Genomic DNA, 25463 nt, shown 5'->3' with positions numbered 1-25463 from the left:
GCATGAACCACCTCCACTTTCTGCGTTCTGCTCACACTGCCTTAGGGATGCGCAGTTCCAGGGTCGCGGAAGTAGGTGGAAACAGTCGTGAACGTGGAAGCACACATTAGTTGGGTTTCTAACGAAGTGCTGATGATTCAGCACCAGGAAGGCACTGTGTCCTAAGAGCAGAGCCACCTGCCACGGGGCAGGATTAGTACAGGATGACCTACTCCAGGGAGAAGACCGGGGACTGCACCTTCCCAGGGATGTCAGCGCTGCTCTCAGTCACCAGCTTCAAGCACGCTTACTGAAAACATAGGGGAAGGTTCACAGCTGCAAGTGACTGACTCCTCAAGAGCTCTGCTCAAAGGACCGAAGGGAAAAGGGATTTTGACATCAACAAAGAACAGAAACAAAAACTGAGCCAGGTGCACAGGGAAGGATGGCATGGAGCTTTTTAATTTGGAAGGAGGCAAAAAGGTTACACTTAATGGAAGGCAGAGGTCAGGTTAATAAATGCTCATTACGAAGCTGTCCTGCCAGCGAAGGGCAGGCACTTCCCCAGAGCTCTCCACTGCATACCAAATCGGCTGTGGAGGCAGCCCCACGCTGCAGAAGAGCCACGTGCCCAACACACTGCCGTCTCGAGAGCTTTCATCCAGGGGTAATCAAGTGAACCTAAAAGAAACAAGCAGAAATGGTAAGAGGAGACATCCCAGGTTTTAAACATCAGCTGATACTATAGACAGACCCCAAATCCATCTGTCCAAGTTCTAAATCCACAAAGACACAGACACTGTCTGAACAGCTGCTGATCTCTGGACAGTATTTTAAGCCAGGCTCGAACTACAGAAGTGAAGCGAACGTTTTACAGGAAGCAGGTCCATCAAAATAAGCACTCAACTCTGAATGCCAGGCATCCCACGGAGCTGGCAGAGCTGGGCTCCAGCTCCAGCTCCATCACAGTAATTAGCGGCCTGACTTTACACAAGTTGCTCCAGCTTCCTGGCTCACAAATCCCTAAGTGTTAGGAGGAGGAAGCTTTGCCTAAAGTTATTCTGCATTTAGAATACTTATAAAATGCTGAATTCTGGTTGAGGAGCTGGATAAAGAATTCAAGAGATAAAGTAGACACCGTGTATACTCGTGCATAAGCCGAGTTTTCCAGTACATTTTTAATGCCATTTTTGTAATAAAATTAAGTGCCTCGGTTGATATTCGGGCCAGGTTACACCGAGTATATACGGTAACAATTTCCAATCTCAGATTTAACAAAGGGTCAAAATAAGAGACAGCATGTCCTTTTCATGCCAAGAGAAGGGTCTTTTGGGCAAGGGGAGCATTAGGATTAACACAAGGAGCAGCGCTATGCTGCTGCTAGAGCCAAGAGGGACGAGGGCCAGAGGGTCAGAGGGAGTCCCCTCCCCAGCCCCAGCCCCAGTGCCAGCCCAGTCCTTTCTGGTCCCCCAGAGAAGAGCTGCCTCCCAGTGCTCTCCAACGTGAAGACCACTGACCCTGAGGAGCTACAATGCCTCTGGCCATAAGCAGTGTGTCATAAAAACCGTGTCCTCCCCAGTGGGCGCCAGGACGCGGAGCAGGGCAGGAAACACACCCTACTTTGTGCACTGGGTTCAGTTACCTGAAGAGATGAGCACTGGGCCTTAGAGGAAAGGTTTTAGACTTCTAGCCGGTGTGTATTTTTCCTTCACTAACGGTGTCATTTATAGAAACGGTACATAACTGCAGACCATGCCTGCATGAGTGGAACGGTGAGAAATGTATAAAAGGGGGGGTGTCAACAGCAAGGAGCGTTCATGTTGATATCACCAAACAAGACCAAGCCCCACTGTTGTCGAGTGGATTCTGACTCATCGTGACCCTCTAGGTCAGAGAGCTGCCCAATAGGGTTCCCAAGACAGCCCGTCTTTACCCACGCGCGGGCCAGTCGCACCCTGCTGCGGCTCCCATGTCTGCCCCGCCTGGGTGCGCCCTCCGTGCAGGCTTTGGCCGGAAGGGCTGCTATTGAAGAAATTGGGGCAGAACACCAGGAGCTGAATTGGAAAAGGGATCCCTCGCTGGATCCGGTTCGGAGGAGGGCACACCGGGCCCTCCCAGGATACTTTTGGTACAACTTACGGAAGGAACCACATGCAGACATAAGACCTAAACAAACCACACACCAGGAAAAGGGCGCTGAAGAAGGACTCCGCAGAGAGGGTAACAGTAAACGAAGAGACTACCATCAAAGAAAAAATTTCAATTTTTTTTTAAATTAATGGAACTTAAAAAAAAATCTTTCTTCCATGGAGTGGCTGGCTGGTGGGTTCAAGCCTTCCATTTCTGGTAACAGCTGGCACTTAACCCAACGCACCACCAAGGCTATCCTTAAAGCTCCCCTATTCCTTCCATCAAATTTCTTAAATCAGAGTTTTCCTTTCACGGTTTCATCAACATATACTTCATTTATGATACAATTCAATGGCTTAAATACATTAAAGAGTTGTAAAATTCTCATCACTATTATCGATTTTAGATCATTTTCTTCGTTCTTGTATCCACTGGTAGCTTCCCATTTCCAACATCCCCTGCAATAACCATAAGGATCTATTAATCTAGTTACTACCTTTACAGATTTACCTATCCTGGATTTCACGTAAAGAAAATCATACCCAAAACGTCCTCCCAGCAACAAGATATGAAAAGCAGAAAATAATAAAAATAAAAACTAAAACAAGTTTAAAATGGGTCAAAGGGGGAAAATGACAAGGTGTTCAATTTAAAGCTAACTACATCTGCAATGATCCACTGTCCAATGCACTCTGCTCTCAGGACAGCACTATTCACATCCCTGCTCAAGTTCAATGTAAACTTACCAAGCCTACATGGGGAGGCTTGCAGGTAAGTGTTGGGCTTTCACGTCATCCATAGTTAAGGCAAACTCTGAGAGACTTTATAACACTTGCCCAGGCAAGGCGGGGGCCGAACAGGCCCAAGAGAATCCTGCCTATAAAAGACGTGCCCGGGGTCATTCCTGATCCTGAGTTGTAACCTGTTCCTTCCCTAATTGGCTCCACAGTTCTAAGTAAGATCTGGGAGTTCTGTGTGTTCACTGCAATGACTTGGCAAACCCAGCAAAAAGGTGCAGAATGCCGTGGGAGACAGCTGGCGAGTGGGCGAGAGGACGTGTGTCTGACATCCACTGCATAGCAATCACAAGTCTCCTCCTCCTCCTGAGGTCACAGGGGTCAGATGCTTCCGCCACAGCATTTTAAAATCCACATGAAAAAGACAGTACCACCTGATCAGTCTGTCCTAATCATCGAAGGAAGAAAGGCGCAACACAAAGAACCATTAAAAATAATTGTGCTCTGTGTAGACACAAAAGATAACGCCAGAGGGGTCATTTCTATTGGGAATCGGCATGATTCTCAGCACTGGCTCCATTCAGACACTGGCACTAGGCAGATGTCCTCAAACACCGGTCTTGCTTCAAATCCATCTCATCCTGGCTCCCACTCACCCAATCAAAACCGAAATCTGTGAAAATATTAATCAAAGACCATTCTCCTGCAAAATTGCCAGGTTCAGAGCTCAAGTTGATCTACTACAACTTTAGAAGGTACTGGTCCAATTTCTAAAATTGAAAGGAACTTAGAGATCAGCTCGTCCAATCCTCTCCTAGATAAGGACACTGTAACCTGAAGATCTGACACGTTTGTCTGGGCTGTGCTGTCCAATATGGCAGCCATGAGTCACATGCGACCATTTAAAATTAGTTCCACTAACATTTTAATTCCGTTTCTCAGTCACAATAGCTACACCCCAAACACTCAATAGCCACATGGGTCCAGGGGCTGCCCTGGTTTGCAGGCCTGTGTGTCCACCATGCAGGCAGTGCTGCTGCGCAGTACTAGTCTAGAGGCACCCTCAGCAGGGTTTGCCAGGTCCCTGGTTTACAATCCCCTGCACCTCCCTCAGACCACGCAAGGGCCAACTAACTTCACAAGAACACTTTAGACAGCCTCCATCCTCTCGTATCAACCTCTGATTTTCCCATCGAAAAGAGAGAAGCAAGTTCATCATTTGAAAGGAAACATCTTCTTAGCAGGAAGAAGTGCACATACGTCTACGTCTTGAATGCATGTCCCAGTCACTCACTTGTTAATCCCAGGGCCTGGACCAGTCAGGCTACATTTCACCTCGGTCTGATCACCTCCGTGCAGAAGGGCAACACGGCTACATGTCTTTCTACATTACAGGGTAGGCGGAGGCTCACCTCAGTGAGTGTAGGTAAAAGGAGACACTATGACTAAGCCATATTCTGATAATATTTGCAAATGCTGTTTAGTATTCTCTTAATACTCTAAAGGAAGGTATACAGACACTGTACATTGTTATAATGATTTAATTTTCCACCTCCTATGAACAGATGATAGGAAGAGGGTTGGATGGGTAAAACGCAAAGACAAGAACTAATAATAATAGGGAAGCAATGCTGAACTGAAAATCCACACAAAAAGAACCCGTCTTCTCCTCAAGCACAATGGGAGCCCTCAGGTACTGGTTATTTTTTTAAGGGACTTCAATAGCTGTAAAGGACTTTAATGGGCATCCAAGCCAATCCTCTCCCTGTCCAGATGAGGAAACTGAAGCTCACAGACAAACAACAGAGCAGGGTCTACAATGCAGGTCTCTTGACATCTCCTGTGTATTCTTTCCCACCCTAAAGCCTCTGGTATAATCTCATCCTTGGCTTCTTCCTCGGCGTCCACCATCCCCAGCACTTCCCCCAGGCCCCGGCTTCCAAATGACTGGCAGCTCTGTGAACCAAGCATCTAATGACATAGCTCTCTCTTGTGCTCATATTCTCATTCCACAGCCTGCCCTGTGACTGTTAGGCCCGTGCTAAGCCCTGAGGTCCCTGACCGCAAAAAGCATTCCGAGTCCACAGGGAGCCAGGAAAGTGAAGAACGGATGGTCTGCGAACACCGTGGTGAAGTGGGGCTGCACTGTGCAACTCGGGGGTCAGGGATGACTTGCGGTGCCATCCAAGCTGGCAGGAGAGAGAAATGAGGCAGGGAGCTAGGGCAGCAGTGAGATGCGCCCACAAGAATCGACTGCACAGTCTCTTCCTTTTTCTTGTTTGGCAGACCAAACACAACATAGAGTTTGGTCACAATCAGAGTCACCATTTTTTTTTTTAGTAAAGAGAATAAGCAGATTCACAGTTCTGGGAAAAACAAAGAAACAATCTTACCCCCCAAACAGGAAAAAGTGGGTAAGGAAAAACTGTATTTAGCTCAAAAGGCTCTCTAGAGATTTAGAAATGTCCCTTTTGAGAACTTTTTTGGTGGTTAGACCTCATGAACACAAGAAAGAAATGTCCAAGAAAAAATGAAAGAAAAACCAAAAAGCCAAAGAAAACTGAAAGTTTATTGCCCACGAGAGCCCATTATACAGAGCACAAAATAAGGGCTAACAAACCAAAAGGAAATCCTTGACCTGATAAAATGGTAAATAACAGGAAAATCTGCTGCAGCCAACCTAAGCGACAAAACCCTTGGACTGCTTTTGTACCCAACTCGACACTGCCCACTTCTGGTCAGAAAGTAGAGAAACAAAGTGAATGCCGTGGCCGCCACCACCACCATCACCACCCAGCAGCAAGTCCACCTGCACCTCTGCTGCCCTCCTGTGAGCGGAGAGTAACCCGTGTGTCTGAGATGGCTCAGGTACGTGCCGCCAACGCTCCTCTGGTGATTTACAGCAGCACGTTCTTTCCACATAGACAATCATGTCCAATAGGTGGCAGTAGATCCTAAAAAACCATCACATTCAGCTTCCCTTCGGGGTGCTTTTGTAGATTACTTGACTAATGAATTTGAAAAGCCAACAGCACTGGCCTATTTGTAAATAGTACAGCCGGTCTACCCAGCCCTGCAGGCCCCTCGCTCTTTCCAGGATTAAACACTATGAATTTTTAAAGACTCCTGGGAGTCTTTAAAAAAGCCACACTAGCACGTTCCCAAGCCTGGGTTTGTCCTTTTATGCTAAAGCTAATTTCACCCCTTGTCCCATTCCAAACCCACTTGATTCTGACTCGTAGTAACCCTATATTGGAGTATGAGGTTCTACATTTTTATAAGAGCCGCAGACTCATCTCTCTCCTGTTAAGCAAGGTGGTGGGTTTGAACTTTGGATCATGTAGTTCAGTCTGATGCTTAACTGGCAGCGCCACCAAGATTCCTTTCTCTACTCTAAGGCCTAAGTTGTTAGGAACTCTGCTTCTCAAGCTTCAACCCAAAGTAGATATGTACTTTTTTCCTACCCATCCCTTCAGGACATTTGAGATAGGCTAACTTTATTTTTTTTTAAGGAAAGTCAGAAAAGCAGCATTTAAAAAAGAAATTATTACAGAAAATAAAAATTTAAACATTAATATCTACCGAGTTTCTAATTTCCGAATGACAGATATGTAAAGGGAACACTAACTCTTGGGAGGTACGCATACCTGAGAATAACCAACCAACGCTGAGATGGTCTTTGGAACCGAAATACAAGCCATGGGAGTAAGGCAAGTGATGCTAAAGAGTGGGATGGCAATCAATGCCATGCAACAAACCGTGTCTCAACTGTTGAAAGGGAAACGGGCCGACTCCATGAACCATCCATCGCCCAATTCGCAGAAACACTCTCATCACCATCAGCTACTGAACTGCTCCGTCATGTAAACAAAGACTTGCTCCCTAACAAGCACCAAACCCTGACTGGCCATCCCATAAGGTATGCAAAGAGGCTCACCAGGAGCATGTTTTACGTTGATGTTTTCATTTTCATAAGAACCTATACAAATGTTATCAGCACATCCTTAGTTGCTGCATAGCCTATTAATAGTACTGTCAAGTAATCGAACCTTTTACCGAAGGGTTTCTCAGACTGCCTCTGCAGACATGCTGCCAGGAGACCAAAGCATCAAGCTCAGACGAAGTTGGTCTAATGGGCAGGTGTGGGTTTTACAGTAGTCTGAGCTGGTCGGAATAGCCACCAAGCTCCAACCTTCTAGGAGAGGGAGGGAACTGGGACTGGGGAGAGAGTCAACGGAGTAAACAATGTTTCATCTATTCAAAAATCTCTCCATTTCAAGCTGCATACAATAACATAGAGTTTGCTACATTATTCTCTATTTTGTAAATTGTGATCATAAAAGGAAAGAGAGTAACCAGGGAGAGGAAAATGGTCAAATACGTGTGGTGTCTTTTTAAATACATTCAACTGTGCAATGAACGAAGGAGCCTTGGTGATGCAGTGGTGAAGCACTCAGCTGCTGAGGGAAAGGCCAGTGAGCTGGAGCCGGCCTCCCATTCCACAGAAGGTCCAGCAGGCGCCTCCCATAAAGAGGAACCGTTCTCTGGCCTGTCAGGTCGCTATGGGTTGGAATCGACTAGATGGCAGTGGGTTTGGTGCTGTTTCAAGCCATTAGTGCACTACCGTGGGCACACATAGGTAAGAGTAACTGGTTTCTGACAGGCCGGCTAGATTACAGACAGTGATTTTCAAATTCTAGCAAGACTCCCTGAACCTCAGATCTCCATCGACAGAGCGAGACTCGCCAAGCATGAGGCAGTGAGCCCGGAACACTGCAGACCCACTGGGTGCAATGAGCACTCACGACCTGCACGTCCCCACTGCCCCCGCACAGACTGATTCCCTCAACTCAAAGCCGCTTTCCATCTGCCTTTCCAGAACAGCCACCGAGTCTAAATGCCACTCCTAACTCATGCAAAACCGCAACACCAGAGACGCTTTTTTGCTTTTTATAACCCCCTCTCAATTCATCTGGCAAGCAGGGATAACGTTCGATCTGTTTTCGCCCCCTTCTGAGTTGGGGTAAATACTGAGGACACACTGGAAGCCATTTGAAGTGTTTCAGTTAGAAACATGCAATAAGGACAAATAAACACAGATTTAAGAACTGAGAGTGGGGCACAGGAATGTCTGTCAGACGCATGGCCTCAGTGAATGAGCCTCCACCCCCCGCCTCACCCCAGGAGAGAATATGTTCTCTGTGAAGATCTCTCTATAGAATGGCTTCACACTGCAATCTCAGACTAGGAGATTTCACTGCACTCTGGGCCCAGCATTCCCAGCTAAACAGGCGTCCCGAGGCGGTTACTAGCCTCTGCAGCACAGTTCCCGCCCAGCCTACTTTGGATTTGTCATGATTTTGAAATACTCTAGCTCTCCCCAACAGCTCCCTCCTCACATCAAGACAGCCCTAGGGAATAATTCTACAGGGTGGGCGTGGTCTCTCGTCTAGAAGACAGCCTTGAAACGTTGGTCCCGTCTCCTTCCTCAGCAGGTACCACAACGAATGGGGGGAAGAAGGCCACCAGAAGCCCAAGGACCTCTCCGCAGGGTTACGATCAGAGTCCAAGGCATGAAGAGAAGGCCAATGTCAGCAGGCCCTTTCCTAGCTGCACTCGAGTCTCCACCCATGCCTCGTCTGCTACCCTTGTGTCCCGGCACCAGGTGGCCCACAGTGGCTCACTCCTCAAGGCTCCACAGCACTTCGTGACCATCTTTAGCTCTTTAGCATGACTCAACCATGCAACATTTTCACTTGTATTTTGTACATTCTATAACAGCTCCTCACAGGCTCATTGGGGTTGAGGGTGGGAGAGATGGAGGAGAGGGTGTAGCACCGTGAAGAGGAAACCAAGCAGGGGAGGCCAGAAAACTTTTGTCAGTCCCAAACCAGCTCCTCCTCTGTCAGATTCATTTCGTGGGGGGTGAGGGGGGGGGGCTCTGTTGTGGAAAAGGGAGGAAAGCTTGAGAAACACGCTTCCAATGGCATCTCCCTCTAGTTGAAAGCCTGCGCCCACAACAGACCCAATTTTCCCATTTGCTTCTACTTTAGAAGGCTCATTAGCAAATGACCACGGTCTTTCATCCAGCATATGTGAAATGCCTCGAGGTACCATCCTGAGGCGGGACACTGTGGGAACAACAGCCCAGCACTTAAAGTCACCTGAGATCCAAATCAGAAAACACTACAGAGCCAATCTACAGGAAAAGTCTACCGTTATTTTTCATCCAACATCTCTTGGGTTGTTTTCCTGGAGTTACTGGTGCAGAAATTAATAGATGAGCTAGAGGCAAACACTCATCTCCTGTTATCTTAATGATTTGCAGGGAAGTGAGCAGAAAAAGCCGTGAACAAGCGCAATGGCACAGATAAATCATGATGCTACTAATGCACATCCTACAAACCACTGGAAAAGCCTGCATGCGTCCTCTCAGCAATATGAGCGACCGTGACCAAGACCTGCCCACCAGTCTCTCTGCTCACACCAACCTGATGGGGCAAGGATTGTGATCATCACTTACATCCTTCTTGTCTCCTGCTCCTCAACCAAGTATATGGGGCCATTTCAGCCAACGAAATTCATCACAACCAGGTGCAAGATGGTGCTGGCAAAGAGGAAGTCGGCGAAGGCTCGCTCCGGGGAGATGCCCTGGAAATCCGCTTTGTTCTGTGGGTTGATCTGTATTCTCAGACAAACTGAAAATGAAGCAAAATGCAAAACTGATTACCCAAAAGGATGAATTAAATGGATCTGTTTGAACACACATACATACACACACACACACACACACACACACCCATGCCCTATGAGCCGATGAAAAGCGGGTGCAGGCATGTTCTCAGCAAGCCGACTCTGGACAGTCCCAAAGAGGAAAGGACCTGCGTGCCTGTCAAGCCCGGAGTGGTCCTCGTTATCCAGCGCCACACTAACACAAACACCACAGGGCAAGGAGGCAACAAAGGCTTCTGTCCTCACAGCTGAGGCCGGAAGTCCAAAAGCAGGGTCCAGTCTCTAGGGGAGGCTTTCTGAGTCACCTGGAGGGAATGCCCTCACCTCATCGTGGCTTGTGTTCCTTGGCAAGCATTTAACTTAGCGTTTCTTTCCCATTTCTACTTGCTAACTCCTTGCTTACTCTGCTCTTTAGTACCCGAAAGAACACTGCGTGATGAAACACCCGCACTGACACGGCCTGGTTAACCGAACAGCCATTCCCAAATGGGATGATAACCACTGGGAAGGAATTACGATTACGATTCACAACACATCTGGGGGGAGGGGCGGGGGGAGGGAGATGGATACAACTCAATCCCCGACTTAAAAAGAAAACACCAGACTCACTGCCATTGAGCCGATACTGACTCATCGGCTCCTGTGGGTTTCTGGGACTGTAACTATTTATGGGAACAGAAAGCCCCGTCTTCTCCCAATCCCTAAAGCGAGCTCCTGTCTATGGCCATCCCACCCTGAGTGCACCCAATCTTGTCTAAACTGAGTTATCTGCACACACAAGAAATGATAAACAAACCACCTCGATGACACACAACATGGGTGAATTTCATAAATTCAATGTTGACCACCACCAGCCAGACGTTAAAAAGTATGTGTCATGTGAGTCCACTGATAAGCAACTTAAAACCAGGCAAAGCCAATCTATGGTAACAGAAGTCAGGGCAGTGGTTTATCTTTCCCTGAGGGCAGAGGAGCAAGTAGCTGGGAGGGAGGGAGAGGCTTCTGAGGCTAACATTCACTATCTTCAGTGGGGTGGTAGACACTCGCTCACTGCCATTGAGTCAATGCTGACTCAGAGACCCCTGTGGCTTCCAACACTAACTTTTATGGGCGTATAAAGCCCAGTCTCTCCCACAGAGCTGCTAGTAGGTTCGAACTGCCGACTGTGTGTATCACAGCCCAATTCATAACCACTATGCTACCAGGGCTCGTGTGGGTAGGAGAGACACAAGTAAATAGTTTGTGTCCTGAACTGTTTACTAAAGAAAAGGTAAGGGAAAATATGCGCAGAATTAGGCTAAAAACCAGAGACTTATTCAAGGGGGGAGGGAGGGGTTGGGGTGTGTGTGTGTGTGTAATACAACCACAAACCCTTCAGAATTCTCTGAGCTCTGGTTCTAAATGTCTAAGTCTATCTAGATGGGTCTGTAGCTGAGGCTGTAACCAAGGAGCTAAGCTGAATGACAAGAAGTTATAAAACTATGGATTACTTTCTAACAGAATACATGCATAATAACGAATAGCAGGGGTTATAAATCTAACAGTATCACTCTTGACAGAGACCTCTCAAGTGCCACGTCTCGTACCCTTGAAGAGTCCAATTTGATAAATTAGCAAGTCACAACTGGACATGAAAAGGAAGTTTCCGGAATACATTTGCCAAAATATCCCTACGTCTGTGATAAATTATTATACTACTTTAAGAGCGCCCAAATTTGCTTCAGGCTAGTGTGCGTTCCATCATTAACCAAGAACAACCTGCAAACTGAGATCTAACTCAAAGGTCAGAAAGGGAGCAGCCCTGTACTCCCATCACCATGGCAACAGGGTTTTTCACTACGCTTCAACATGTAAACACGGTGGGGGCGTCCAGACCCTTGAAAATTTGAAGGACCCTGACTGAAGATAAGGCAACCAATTAAAACCCTGCTGTGGAGAAAGCAGATTGGCACCTCTGTTTGGGGGAGCGGCTAGCAACATTAACTTACGTGGCTTTCCCCTTTTGGTTAAGGAATCTGTGATATAAAACAAAGAAAGCTAACAGCATGCATACACAGCTGGGGAAACATCAGTCCATCTAAATGTTATCAAGAGGATTAAGTTACACAAATTACAACTCTGAAATGCTATCATCATTTTAAAAAATGAGATACATCTCTACACCCTGACAATAAAGCTCTCCATGAAATATTAAGTGAAAGGGAAAAAATCTGTTCCACATTTGTTTCTAAAAAAACATATTCATCATTTTGCCATACGGGTAGGAATCTAGGAAGAACCTGGAGAAATAAATAGTGAACTACAAACACTAGCTACTGAGGTGGGAATTGACGAAAAGAAGTGTTTCCGAAACAACGGGAGAGTGTTCTTCCTTATCACACCAAAACAAGCTCTGCAATGAAGATGGAAATGAGGAGGGTCAGGACCAGGCTCACCGTCACCTGACATAGTAACAGCATAAGAAAGCAGAACCCACAGACACACGCAGGGCTGAAAAACCATGAACACCAACACCAGTGCCCTTTGGTCTATAAACGACCTCAAGGGGGTGGGCTGGGGAGTGGCCACCTGAATCGCCTGGGAAAGACACTGTAATGTGGACGTTGCGCAAACACCACAGCACAGCCTTCTGGGAGTTGTCCAGCCAACCTCGTGGCAACTGCGGCCACTGCCTCCACTACCGCTGCTCCTGCCCAGCCGACGCTGGAGGGCTCCGGAGGAGGCGGTGGCAGAGCAAACGGAAGTGGAGCATGTCAACACCACCTCCACTGCCACCTGCCTGCTGGGCAAAGAGATGAGCTCACTGCCTCATTACCTACCTAGAGCTCACCTGTGGCGCAGTGCTTCAAGAATCAGGGTCTGGGGTCTTTAAAAACAATTAGGAGGCACTCATAAACAGAAAGAGAGCTTTCCTTTTAAGGGGTGGGGTGGGGTGGGGGAACCTTATAGGAGCACTGAAGTATGTGCAGTGACAAAGTCTGTGTTACTCAAGGGGGCGTGTCATATTCCTTGGAAGTATAAGAGCACAAAGAAGCCAACCCTTTTGGAAACCCAAAATGGTAAGCCTCATTTGTTTTACTTTGTGGATGTCCTAAGCACCTACTATGTGCCACACATTGTTCCCAAGTACAGAAAGATAACATATAGAACAGATTAGATTTGGGTCCCAAAGAACATATACTATAATGGGCAAACCTGGAAATGTGCCAAGGAGAAAATAAAGCAACTGAGGGGCTTTTCTGTATTCCGTGGCTCCAAAACTCAAAAACCCACAGCCATCAAGCTGATTACAACTCATAGTAACCTGACAGGGCTGCCCTGTGGGTTTTCGAAATTACAACTCCTTAGAGGAGTAGACAACCTTTTCTCTGAGTGGCTGTTAAGTTTTCACTGCTGACCTTGCAGGCAACAGCCCCATGCATAACCACTAGAAGGCTTCGATATAGAGGACCAATGTCTGAAGGATAAGGGGCCAACCATGCAAAGATCGGAGGCAGTTCATTCCAGGTACCAAGAACCATCCTGACATGTTCAAGGAGGGGCAGCCGAGTGATTGTCCTGTGGGGCTGTGGACTTGCATGGATAAGCCTTGGTGAGGTTTGGATTCAGCTCTAAACGCAAAGGGAAACAGGTCAGGGTTTGGGGAAGGGCATACAATGATCATATTGATACTTTTTACAGCTGCTAGAGCTGTGACTCACCACTTGTCTGTTTGTCTTACTATGATGGTCTGTGCGTCGCTGTGATGCTGGAAACTATCTCTGGTATTTCAACCACCTGCAGGATCACCCAGGGTTAACAGGTTTCAGAGGCTTCCTGGCTAAGAACAGACTATGGAGAAGGAGTAGGCGGCCATTTCTGAGGGATTCGCCATTAAAAACGTATGAATAGCAGTGGAACATTATCTGATAAGTGCTGGACGTCCAAGTGCCTCACGTTGGAGTCATTCAAAGTACAACTGAAGGAGAGCTACTCTTTCAAAGTGGAGTTGACCCTCATGACTTTGATGGAGTTTGAAGCTGTCGGGATTTCACTTGCTGGCGGAACATGACACAAAAGGAGGAGAAACCACTCTAAAACATCATCATCAGAACTTGGTATGAATCTAAAAAATTAAACATAACATATCAGAGTTAAATGGAACACATAAAGAACAATATCCTAAGCATTCGTGAACTGGTTATGCCAGGAATGAGGGCTTCAAGAGAGATGGTATGACATTGGTCATCAAAGAGAACATTTTAAGATCTATCTATGCTGTCTGTGACAGTATAGCATCTACATGCAAGCAAGGAAATCCAGTTAATACAACTATTATTAAAATGTATGCACCAACCTTTAAAGCTAGTAATGAAGAAATACAAGAATTCTACCAAGTCCTTCGGTCTGAAATTGATTAATTGTGCAATCAAGATGCAATGACGATTATTGGTGACTGGGATTCAAAAGGTGAAAACAAAGAGAAGGGACAGTAGATTGAAAATGTGCCCTTGGTAATAGCAAGGCAGCTGGAGATCACATGATAGGACTTCTTTGGGTGGAATACACAGGAATCAAATTGACTACAACTAGGGCAAGAGATAATGGAGAAGCTCAAATATCAGCAACCAAAATGAGGATGGGGTTGACAGTGGATAAGATCATCATGTGGTCATTCGTAATTTGGGCTGAAGTTGAAGAAAATGTAAAGTAGTTGATGAGGGACAAAATATGACCTTGAGGGTATCCACCTGAATTATAAGAACCTCTCAAAATAGATTTGATCAAAAATAATTTTCAAAAAAAATTTTTTTTTTCAAAAATTTTTAAAACAGATTTGACTCACTGAATACTGATGACAAAATACCTGGGGGACATAAAGAACAAACGAGCTACGATGACATAAAGAAAAAACATGAAGAAAGCAAAAGGTCATTAAAAAGACCAGAAAGAAAAGATCGAAGTGGATGTCAAAGACCCTTTGAAACTTGCTCTTGAAAGGGACCAGGTATCAGGCATCAAAGAACAAAAAATCATAATAGTGCGTGCCCACCTTCTCAATAGGATCACTGAAGACAAATGGGTGCATAAGCAAATGTGGCGAAGAAAGCTGATGGTGCCCAGCTATCAAAAGAGATAGCGTTTGGGGTCTTAAAGCATGAAGGTAAACAAGTGGCCATCTAGCTCAGAAGCAACAAAGCCCATATGGAAGAAGCACACCAGCCTGTGCAATCACGAGGTATCCAAGGGATCAGGTATCAGGCATCATCAAAACAAAAAAAATCATAGTGAATGAGGGGGGAGCGCGGAGTGGAGACCCAAAACCCATTTGTAGGCCACTGGACATCCCCTTACAGTAGGGTCTCAGGGAGGAGATGAGCCAGCCAGGGTGCGATGTAGCAACAATGAAACATGTTCAACTTTAGTTCCTAAGTGCTTCCTCCTCCCCCACTAGCATGATCCCAATTGTAACTTGCAAATCTGGCTAGACCAGAGGATGGACACTGGTACAGATAGGAACTGGAAACACAGGGAATCCAAGGAAGATGATCCCTTCAGGATCAGTGTGAGTGGTGATACTGAGAGGATGGAGGGAGGTTGGGTTGGAAAGGGGGAACCAATTACAAGGATCTACATGTGACCTCCTCCCTGGGGGACGGACAACAGAAAAGTGGGTGACGGGAGACATCAGACAGGGCAAGATATGACAAAATAATAATTTATAAATTATCAAGGGTTCAGGAGGGAAGGGGAAACGGGGAGGGAGGGGAAAATGAGGAGCTGATGCCAGGGGCTTGGGTGGAGAGCAAATGTTTTGAGAATGATGAGGGCAATGAATGTACAGATGTGCTTTACACAATTGATGTATGTATGGATTGTGATAGAGTTGTATGAGTCCCTAATAAAATGATTAAAAATAAATAAATAAAGCAGTGTAAAGAGGGGGAAAAAAGAAAGAAATTTGCTCTGGATCCTAGAATAGCTAAAGCAAATGGAAGAAATGATGAAGTATAAGAGCTGACCAGAGAAGCTCAAAAGGCAGCTCAAAAAGACAAAGTATTATAATGAAATGTGCAAAGACCCAAAGTTAGAAGAATAAAAAGGGAAAACAATACACATATCTGAAGCTACAAGAATTGAAGAAAAAAGTTGAAGCCTTGAGTTGCAACACTGAAAGATTCCATTGGCAAAATATTGAACAATGCAGGAAATATCAAAAGAAGCTGGAAGGAATGCACAGTCACTAAACCAGCACAAACTGGGCAGCACTCAAGCCTTTCAAAAGGGAGCATGTCATCAAGAACCCCTGGTGCAGAAGGAAGACGTCTAAGCTGCACTGAAGGCATCTGCCCAAAACAAGGCTCCACGAATTGAGAGTACCAATGGAAATGTTTCAACAAGTTATTACATGCACTTGAACCAACAAGCAATTGTTAACATGAGGAGCAAATCCTGAGTCGTTCAAAAATCAGGCCAGTTTCGCAGCACGGTTCTCTCCTTTCACCATATTTACTCAACCTGTACCTGGGCAAATAATCTGAGAAGCTAGCCTGTGTGAAAAACTTGGCACCCGCCTCAGAAGACTTATCAACAACCTTGCAGCAGTCAGAATCAGATGACTTATTACACTGGGCAAATCTGCTGAGTAAGACCTCTTTAAAGTATTAAAGAGCAGGAATGTCACTTTAATAGACCCCAGCCATGGTATATTCAATTGCCTCATATGATGTAAAAGTTGAACGATGAATATATGGAAGACAGAATAGTGTCTGCATTTGAATTACGGTGCAATATATATATATAATATTTATTTAAAGTACCATGGACTCCCTGAAGAATAAGCGAATCTGTCTTAGAAGTACAGCCAGAATGTTCCTTAGAAGCAAGGACGGCAAGATTTTATCTCATACACTTTGGACGTGTTATTAGGAGAGACTAATCCCTGGGAAAGTCGTCGTGCTAGGTAAAGCAGAAGGAGAGCCAAAAACAAGATGCCTTTCTGTAAAATGGGTTGGCTTAATAGCTGCAACGACAGCTTAAGTATAACAGCAATTTTGAGGCTGGAGTAGGACTGGTCGGTATTTCATTCTGTTGTGCATAGTCGCTGAGACAGGACCAAGTTAACAGCACCTAACCACAGAGCTGTGGTTGTGCAGAAAAATCTGTAGGGATAAAGCAGAGGGATCAGTTAGGAGCCTAAAAACTCTGGGTAATAGTTGTACAATTGGGCAAAAGTAAAGAGATATAGATTACGTTTTGGAGAAGACTGGGCTGCTGATGAAATAAATGGAAGCACTGGATCAGGGACATCACCTGAACGTTTTTGCTTCAGCACCTCAGCCCATCGTGGCACCATGTAATGACTGATGAGGCAAAAGGTGGGGAGGATGTAATCTGGACAGGTGAAACTAAAACTGGAACTGTGGAGAGCTGGGGTAGACAGATACTCAGCCTCACCGTTAGAGAAGCGTAAAGGGCCTGAGCCAGGCCCTGCACAGAGCAGCACTTAACCAACACGGTAGGAAGGACCCACCCATGAGGTGGGACAGAAAGGACCATCAGACGGTACGTACTGCAGAAGCACAGAAAAGAGGGTATCCAACAGATGGAACACCTTCTGCTGGAAGGTGAGTGGCCAACAAGGTCAACGCTCAATGTTGGGAAGTGATCAGGTAATAAAGTGAGATCGAAGATGAACTTGAGACTCAGCCACACGACAAGAATAATCTTGGAAGGGGACGAACTCCTCACCACGAGAGGGTGAAGGAATGAGTGCAAACTGGGCAGGTGGCAACAGCAAGGAGACTAGCTGCAGGGACAGCAAAGAAACAGGAGGGTATCTGGAGGAGAGTCTGAAGTCCAGCGGAAACAACATGTTTGATTGAGTGATGTGATCACACCTTTTCTTTAATGAGGAGGACCCTGCAGAAACAGAAATGAAGGCTGCAGAAGGGAAGGATCACTGCAGGACTGCAGTCTGACAAGTGGACGAGCCGGCCTGTGACAAGAAAGGGACCCATCGCCCACCACGACGGCAAGTAGGTCCATGAGAACGGGTAGTGGTGCACGTAGACAGCTGAGTCCGAGTAAGAAAATGACAAGGCTCCTGTCATACGTTTTTTGGGGATTTTTAATGAAAAAAGAAAACAAGCTTGTCCACTGGGAATTCAGGAAAAGTAGAGATACAGAAGTGAGGAAATAGTTATAAACATATTTTTAGAAAGCTAATACATTTAGGGAAGGACTGGAAGGCTGGTGAGCGGGGTTGAATACCCCTTTGAAATCTAGGCTCATCTCTTAGCCACGACTTCTCCCTCACAACGCCATGCCCACATGTGCTTGCTGCAATCTCCTGATAAGACTAGGTACTCTGTCTCATCCCTGTGTTTCACAGGTGAGAATGCAGCACCTTAGCTGACAGCCTGGCACACGATGGCTCGGTATCTTAAATCATGGATGCATGCCCAATGTAGCACACAGTGCTGCGCACTGGGACAGAGACGATGAGACCCCTCGAGACTAACCTCACAGAGTGGACACACAGGCAACGAACAGCTCAACAGGGAAGAGCCACCTCTCACACCCACAAAAGGGAAGCAGAATCCAGGTGAACGGGAGCTATCTAGTTCTGCTGGGACTATCCCAAAGGGAAGCAGCATTTGGGATGACAAGTGCAGGAAGAGATGGAATTTTCCAGGCAGGCCAGCAAAGGTAACAAAGCTCAAGACACCACGGTGCGTCCGGGAATAACAAGCGGGTGAAAACGGTGAGCATCAAGTGCACAGGGGGCAGAAGCAAAGACGAGAGCAGGAGATAAAAAGAGCCTGTGCCGTAAAATGTAGATCTTACTTTTGGAAATGCAACAAATTTTATGTGGAGAGAGACACAATCAGATTTACACATCAAATCATGCCTCTAAATACAGTTTGATGGGCTGGCGGGAGAGAGTCTAAAGGCAAGGAGACGAGTGAGCAGAATATGAGGATCTATAGAACTGGTGAGTAATTCCAAATGAAAGGCTGAGTCTCAGTTCATGCAGTCCACTAGCTCCGGAGACAGAAACTACCCCAAATCCTCTTTGCTGTTCAAAGTCAACCTGCTTTTGAATCTGTATAAGAGTAATAAACAAACCCTCCCCCAACCAATGTAAACTAAAACTGTTCTGTATGGATTAGACAACAGAATAAACCAGTTATGAAATTACTTAAATTATTACAAGATCAAAGATTTACTAAAGGATAGACTTAATGTTCTCCACATCACAATCCTAAAATATGCTCATTAAAACAATACAAAGATTTTAGTTCAGTACATTGGAAAGGCTGTCGACCCTAGAAAGTTCCGCTAGAAAGGAGCAGAGGTCTCCTCTAGACCAGCGGTTCTCGACCTCTGGGTAGACACCCCTTGGGGGGGTTAAACAGGGTCGCCCAATTCCTAACAGTAGCAAAATGACAGTGATGGAAGTAGCAACGAAAATGATTTTATGATTGGGGGTCCCCACAACATGAGTAACTGTATGAAAGGACTGCGGCATTAGGAAGGTGGAGTCCAGAGCAAGCATGGGGGGCATCCAGCATCCAGCAACCAATGTCACACACACCTCACCAGAGAAGCAGTCTAAGCCATCGCATTAGGAGTGCCTTAATTAAATGTTTGACCAAATGCAGCAGGCTTGATTTTAAGGTAATCGTTTTGTACTGCCCATGAGTAACATTACAAATACCCAAGTGGCCCCTGGCAGAAAAAAGGTTCCCTACCCCTCCTCTAGTTTACAGACATTGGGAGGAACCCCGAGGGTGCTTAGCTGCTAAACAACAGGTCGGCAGTCGGACTGTACCAGCCTCACTGGCAGTCTGCTTCCATAAAGATTACAGCCTTGGAAATCTCATGGGGCAGTTCTACTCTATCCTACAGGGTCTCTAGGGGTCGGAATTAACTCAAAGACAATGAATGGGTTTGGAGCTTTTTTAGTTGGAAATACATAACCCTTCCCCAAGAAGAATTTATTTCAGAGGACTGCACTGAATCTGCAGCTCTGGGAGAGGGACATATCTGATCAGAGCACATGGCAGCAGATGAAGGGGGAGGAGGAGAGAGTGGAGCACATCCTGGCCCACCAGGACTTGAGGATGATGTTCCTGCTCAGAGCAGCCAGTCCACAGAGGACCACATGGCCTGCCCCACTATGAGACATGACGCCCCTCACTGTCCCCCTACAGGGGACAACACTGGAGACAGTGTGGGAACTGTGCCCAATCTGATCCTACCACACCGAGGCCAAACACTAAGAGGGTGCCACAGAACAAGGGAACAGAGCAGCGAGGTCCCCAAGGAATGCCAAAGGTGGACTTTGGGGCCTGGGCCTGGTGCCCCAACAGACTAGACTGGAAAACACTCCTAAAGGCCAACAAACAGTCCTTGAACTAACTACAAGCTTTTCTTTCTTGTTGTTTTGTTTTTTGTCATTGGTTATTGTTTTGTTGTATATTGTTTTGCTCTGTCTTGTTTTTGTGCATGTTATTATCTCCACAGGTCTGTATAAATAAGACAGGCTAGATGAACAATCTGGAGGAGAAAACAACAGGATCTACAGTTCCGGGGGGACATAGGAGAGGGGGAGGTGGGAGGAAAAGTAGTGGTGTTAACAAACCCAGGGACAAGGGAACAACAAGTGATCCAAATCAGTGGTGAGAAGGGTATAGGAGGCCTGTTAGGGCTTGATCAAGGGCAATGTAACCAAGAGGAATTGCTGAAACCCAAATGAAGGCTGAGTATGATAGTGGGACAAGAGGAAAGTAAAAGGAAATAGAGGAAAGAGCTAGGAGGCAAAGGGCATTTATAGAGATCTAAATAAAGGCATGTACATATGTAAATATATTTTTATAAGACAGGGAAATAGATCTATGTGCATTTATTTCTAGGTTTAGTATTAAGGTAGCAGATGGACATTGGGCCTCTACTCAAGTACTCCCTCAATGCAAGAATACCTTCTATTAAATTGCCACTCTCTGATGCTTACCTTCCTGACACAATCGCAGAAGACAAAACAGAATCATAAGCAAATGTGGTGAAGAAAGCTGATGGTGCCCAGCTATCAAAAGATATAGCGTCTGGAGTCTTAAAGGCTTGAAGGTAAACAAGCAGCCATCTAGCTCAGAAGCAACAAAGTCCACATGGAACAAGCACACCAGCCTGTGCGATCACGAGGTGTCGTAAAGCGATCAGGTATCAGGCATCATCAGAACAAAAAATCTTATCACTGTGAATGAGGGGGGAGTGTGGAGTGGAGACCCAAAGCCCATTTGTAGGCCACTGGACATCCCCTACAGAAGGGTCTCGGAGAGGAGATGAGCCAGTCAGGGTGCTATGTAGCAATGATGACTCATATAGCTTTCCTCTAGTTCCTAAATGCCCCCCCCCCATTATCATGATCTCAATTCCACCTTACAAATCTGCTAGACCAGAGGATGTACACTGGTACAGATATCCAGGGTGGATGATCCCTTCAGGACCAGTGGTGTGAGTGGCGATACTGGGAGGGTGGATTAGATAGGGGGAACCAATTACAAGGATCTACATGTGACCTCCTTCCTGGGGGACAGACAACAGAAAAGTGGGTGAAGGGAGACGTTGGACAGTGCAAGATATGACAAAATAATAATGTGTAAATTATAAAGGGTTCATGAGAGAAGGGGGAGCGTGGAGGGAGGGGGGAAATGAGCTGATACCAGGGGCTTGGGTGGAGAGCAAATGTTTTGAGAATGATTAGGGCAATGAGTGTAAAAATGTGCTTTACACAATTGATGTATGTATGGATTGTGAAGAGTTGTATGAGTCCCTAATAAAATTATTTTTTAAAAAGATCTGTTGAGGACGTTTGAAATTTGTCTGGATAAAGAAAACCGTTCTGCCCTTTCAAGCCTACTATACTGCGCTGACTTTAAAAAGAAAATCTTTCAATGGCTATTTTCTACTTCTGACTCCTTCTTGAAACCATGAATTAAATATTCCAGCCAGGAAGGAAAGGGGGATGGGGGAGACCATTTGAATACTATGAGTCCCAACAGCATTCAGCTTTTTAAAAATGTGGTAGCACTTTTAAATTTTATTGATCAAAATCCAAAGAGCATATGTTAATTTACAGATGCAATGAAAACAGAAGACAAACTACCACAAGGAAAGAGCAAATCCAACTAAAGAACGTTGCCCATCAGTTCATCCTAGATGCTAACACCAATTGTACATTTCTCCCAGGTAATTTTTCTTTTAATCCTGAAATGCTTTCTTAAATATACAGAACAAAGACCAAATTCCTTGGCCTGACATTCAAAACTCTATCATCCAATACCACTTAACCTTTAACATCCATGGCCACCCCATCCCCTCCCCAATTGCTGTCAGTTCTCACTCGCAGTAACCTGTGTGTCAGATTTGACTAGGCTCCATATGGTTCTCAATAGCTATCTTTTGGAAACAAGACCGCCAAGGCTTTCTTCCCAGGCACCCCCAGGGAGAGTTGAATCTCCAACTTTTCAGTTAGCAGCCAACTGTGTTAATCTTTTATACCATCACAAAACTCCAGCCTCAAAAACCTATAAGTGTTTTCAAATAAAAGCTTTTACCCTTTGTTGTTAAGTTTTAAAAAAACAAAAAAACTCCAACCTTCAACATCACTTCCTACAATTATCCTTCTCCAGGTAAACTGGCCTCCCTTCTTCTCCGGAAGAAACACACCAAAGGGAAGTTAGAACCCCAGCACCTTAAAAAGGTGCGACTTCTTCTACAATCACAACAAAGACTCATCACCCAAATTTCTAACCTCCCACTAATGGATCTGATGGCCTTCCTCTACTTGAGGATGGGGCTAACAAATAGGGGAGGAAGATTCTAAAAGAAATGTTAATAGCACCTGCTCCGCTGAAGGAAGTGTGGTGGATCCTCAGTGGAGTGCTAACCATAAGGTCAGCAGTCTGAAACTACCTCCTCCTCCTAGGCAGGAAGATGGGGCTTTCTATTCCCATAGGGAGGGACAGTCTCAGAAACTCACAGAGGCAGGTCTACCATGTCCTACAGGGGTTGCTATGAGTCAGCATCGACTCGATGGCAGGAGTTTTGGTTTAGGTTTCTGAGCTGGTGACACTGTGGGCTTGGTCTTGGGTTGATAACTGCCAGGTGTGCGGTTCAAATCCACCAGCCCCTCCTTAGAGAGTTGTAGCTATTTGCTCCCGTAAAGACGTGCAGTGCCGGACACCCTATGTGGGGTCTCCGAGTCAGAATACACTTGACAACTGTGGGTTTGGGTTTGTCATGCCAGTTACGATTTGTCATGAGTCCTCTCTCCTTCTGATGACACTTTCATCCCTCTAACCCAGGGATTGGCAGATGTGAGAGACGGAAGAGCCAATCCTGTCCCTCACAATTTTAAAATTATCCAAGAGGTATAAATATATTTTTACAAAAGAAATCACCTTTTTCTGAGTAATAGCCTTTAAAATTTTTATAAACGAACTTCAGAAAAACATGTGGATACCGTAAGAGTGACACTTTGCTGACCCCTGGTCTAGCCTACAGATGTTATTTAACAAACCTGCAGTGGGTCTGCAAGGTCTGCAATGTGGCCACTCCTTGGGAGAAAGATGGGGCTTTTAACCCCTGTAAGGAGTTAATCTCAAAAACCCCACAGGGGCAGTTTTACCTTGTCCTACAGGGCCACTATGAGTCGTCATCCAACTCAATGGCATTAAGTTTAAGTTGATGGTTTTTTGGTTTTGTTTTTCAATGATCCCACTATGAACAAATGTGCTCTATCACTGAACATTCTCTTTAGTGATAATCAATCTAGTTCTCACTTGGGAGTAGAGCAGCGAGGCAGCCAATTCCATTTTCACCACAACAGTCTAAAGAGCAGGCTGCTTAAAAATCTTTCTGGCTTTTTCATACTCATCTAGGGCTTCAGTCCATGCCCTCTCCAACAAACCAGATTCTTTTAAAGGAATTCAAGAATCTTAACCCAAGGGCTTGTGAACCCAGATGATTTCAATACAAAGATTTCTTGTAAATAAATAAATACAGGTCCCTTCTTCTTAAACAAAGTGTATATGATCAGAGTAGTTTATTGACTCCAAACGCCAGTATGCTGCCACAGAAAACCCCATCTTGGTCATCTGGGCAAAAGTAAAGAAATAGTTACATATCCATCAGAAGACTAACTACAGTTCTACACAAGGCTGGCACCCAAATCATTACGTCCTTCTTAAAAAATAATAATAATACAACCAGCTAGCCAAACTAGCTGCCATCAAGTTAATTCCAGTTCATGGTAACTCCAGGTTTCATAATTGATATTCTATAGGGTCATGGCTAACTTTTTCTGAAAAGACTGCCAGGCCTATTCGGTGGATTTTAAGACATACTTAATCACTTGAGTCCCACAAGAACCATTAAGTCCTTAAGCCCATTTTAAGTTCTGAGAAAAAAAGGAAACATCTGAGGAGTGAGTTTGAACTAGCAATTTGAAGTAGTAAAAAGCAAGTCGATAGCTCTGTAACTTTTAAGTATCGTTGCCATGAAGTGTCTAGGCAATTCTTAACACTGAAATTTAGTATGTCCGTACTCCTACTGGAGCCCTGGTGGAGCCTTGGATAACCACTGGGCTGCTCACCAAAGGAATCCCCCCCACCTCCCTCTGTTCTGTGAGAGAGAGATGAGGCTGTCTGCTTCTATGACGGCTCACAGCAGCCTCGGGAACTTTATGAAGTTCCACAACATCCTATAGGATCACCATCAATCTAAGTCAAACTCAAGCAGTGGGCTGGGTTTTGGTATCACAACTAGACTGTAAACTTTTAGTGCAGGTACCTGTATACCACAATACCTTGTTCTATATGCAAATTCAATTGATGACTTGGTAAGGGGGGTGGGTGGGCGCGGCATGTTTTCAAGTCAAGAAGCAGTGACTAGAAAGACCCATGGGCTAAGTCTGAACTCAGAATTCATCGGATGACTTTTATGCTGGGTCAGATTTTAGCAAAAATGTATGGGGATGGTCAGTTCTCATTAATTTGATTAAATGGGAATCAAATGCTGGAAGTCAAAAGGAAGAATAAAACTACAAGAATTGCATGACTAAAAAGTTGAGTTCAAGACACTGCAAAAACTTTATCCACAAGAAAATAAGGAGGAATCGTTAAACGCCCAAGTCAAGTATGGAATGGCTCACCAATATATAGCATTCCTCACACTATTCACTGAAACTTTTCACTGGTTGTTAGTAGTTATCAGTCCAAGGTTAGTGATGATCTAAAATGTGAAAGAGCAAAGATTTTACTTTAAAAAACTATTAACTTTGAAGACGTCAGAAAGGGGGATTTGGAATGGGGTCAATCTGACGTGGGGCAGATCACTGGCATGAAGGTGGTTTCCTTGGAGATTTAAATCCAGCTCCTAAGAAGTTGTGGGGCATAAGACATCCAATTTGTCTGAGCCCCAACCGACCATTCACCATGAACACAGGGCAGGGTCTTCTCTAAACGGGGCGGTGACCTGACGTAAAATGGAGAAGAGTGTTGTGAGAATAAAAGGCACCGCACCAGAGAACGCGTGATTGGGGCGATTACTAATAGAATCATTCATTACCCGCCAGGATGAAGCTTCCCACACACGAGATGAAGCCCGAGAGGAACGAGTTGAAGGGGAAAGTGCCCACGAGGAGGCAGTAACCGAACTGCAGCGCCCCCGTCAGCAGTATGTACAGGAGGTACGCATCCAGCAACTTGAGGCGCTGCGGCGTGGAGCTCAAGTACTCCTCTAAGAACCGCGAGATCACCGACACCACCGACGCCGACATGACCACTCGCTCGCTTCTCCGCTCCGCGCTCCAGGAAGTCCCCGCGGAGCCGACGACCG

General features: G+C 45.6%; 1 protein-coding gene across 1 annotated transcript; it reads right to left on the bottom strand.

Moving 5' to 3' along the window:
* Nucleotides 1-411: 411 nt before the first annotated feature.
* On the bottom strand, nt 412-25463 carry DAD1 (defender against cell death 1). Its single transcript, XM_075531350.1, has 3 exons — nt 25194-25463; nt 9370-9544; nt 412-660 (listed from the first exon to the last, which is right to left on the bottom strand). The coding sequence occupies exons 1-2, from the start codon at nt 25402-25404 to the stop codon at nt 9414-9416; spliced, it is 342 nt and encodes a 113-aa protein (XP_075387465.1). The 5' UTR covers nt 25405-25463; the 3' UTR covers nt 412-660; nt 9370-9413.

This window comes from Tenrec ecaudatus, chromosome 14, assembly GCF_050624435.1.
Source record: "Tenrec ecaudatus isolate mTenEca1 chromosome 14, mTenEca1.hap1, whole genome shotgun sequence".
NCBI lineage: Eukaryota > Metazoa > Chordata > Mammalia > Afrosoricida > Tenrecidae > Tenrec > Tenrec ecaudatus.
Note: the sequence above shows the minus strand (reverse complement) of the source record. Positions and strands in the feature narration are given on the sequence as shown.

What these genes read in the sequence shown, in the direction of transcription:
- DAD1 (XM_075531350.1), bottom strand. Translation starts at nt 25,404, where the DNA reads ATGTCGGCGTCGGTGGTGTCGGTGATCTCGCGGTTCTTAGAGGAGTAC. An exon ending in GGGAAGCTTCATCCTGGCGG is followed by an intron (nt 9,545 to 25,193) that starts GTAATGAATGAT and finishes CTTCATTTTCAG; the next exon opens with TTTGTCTGAGAATACAGATC.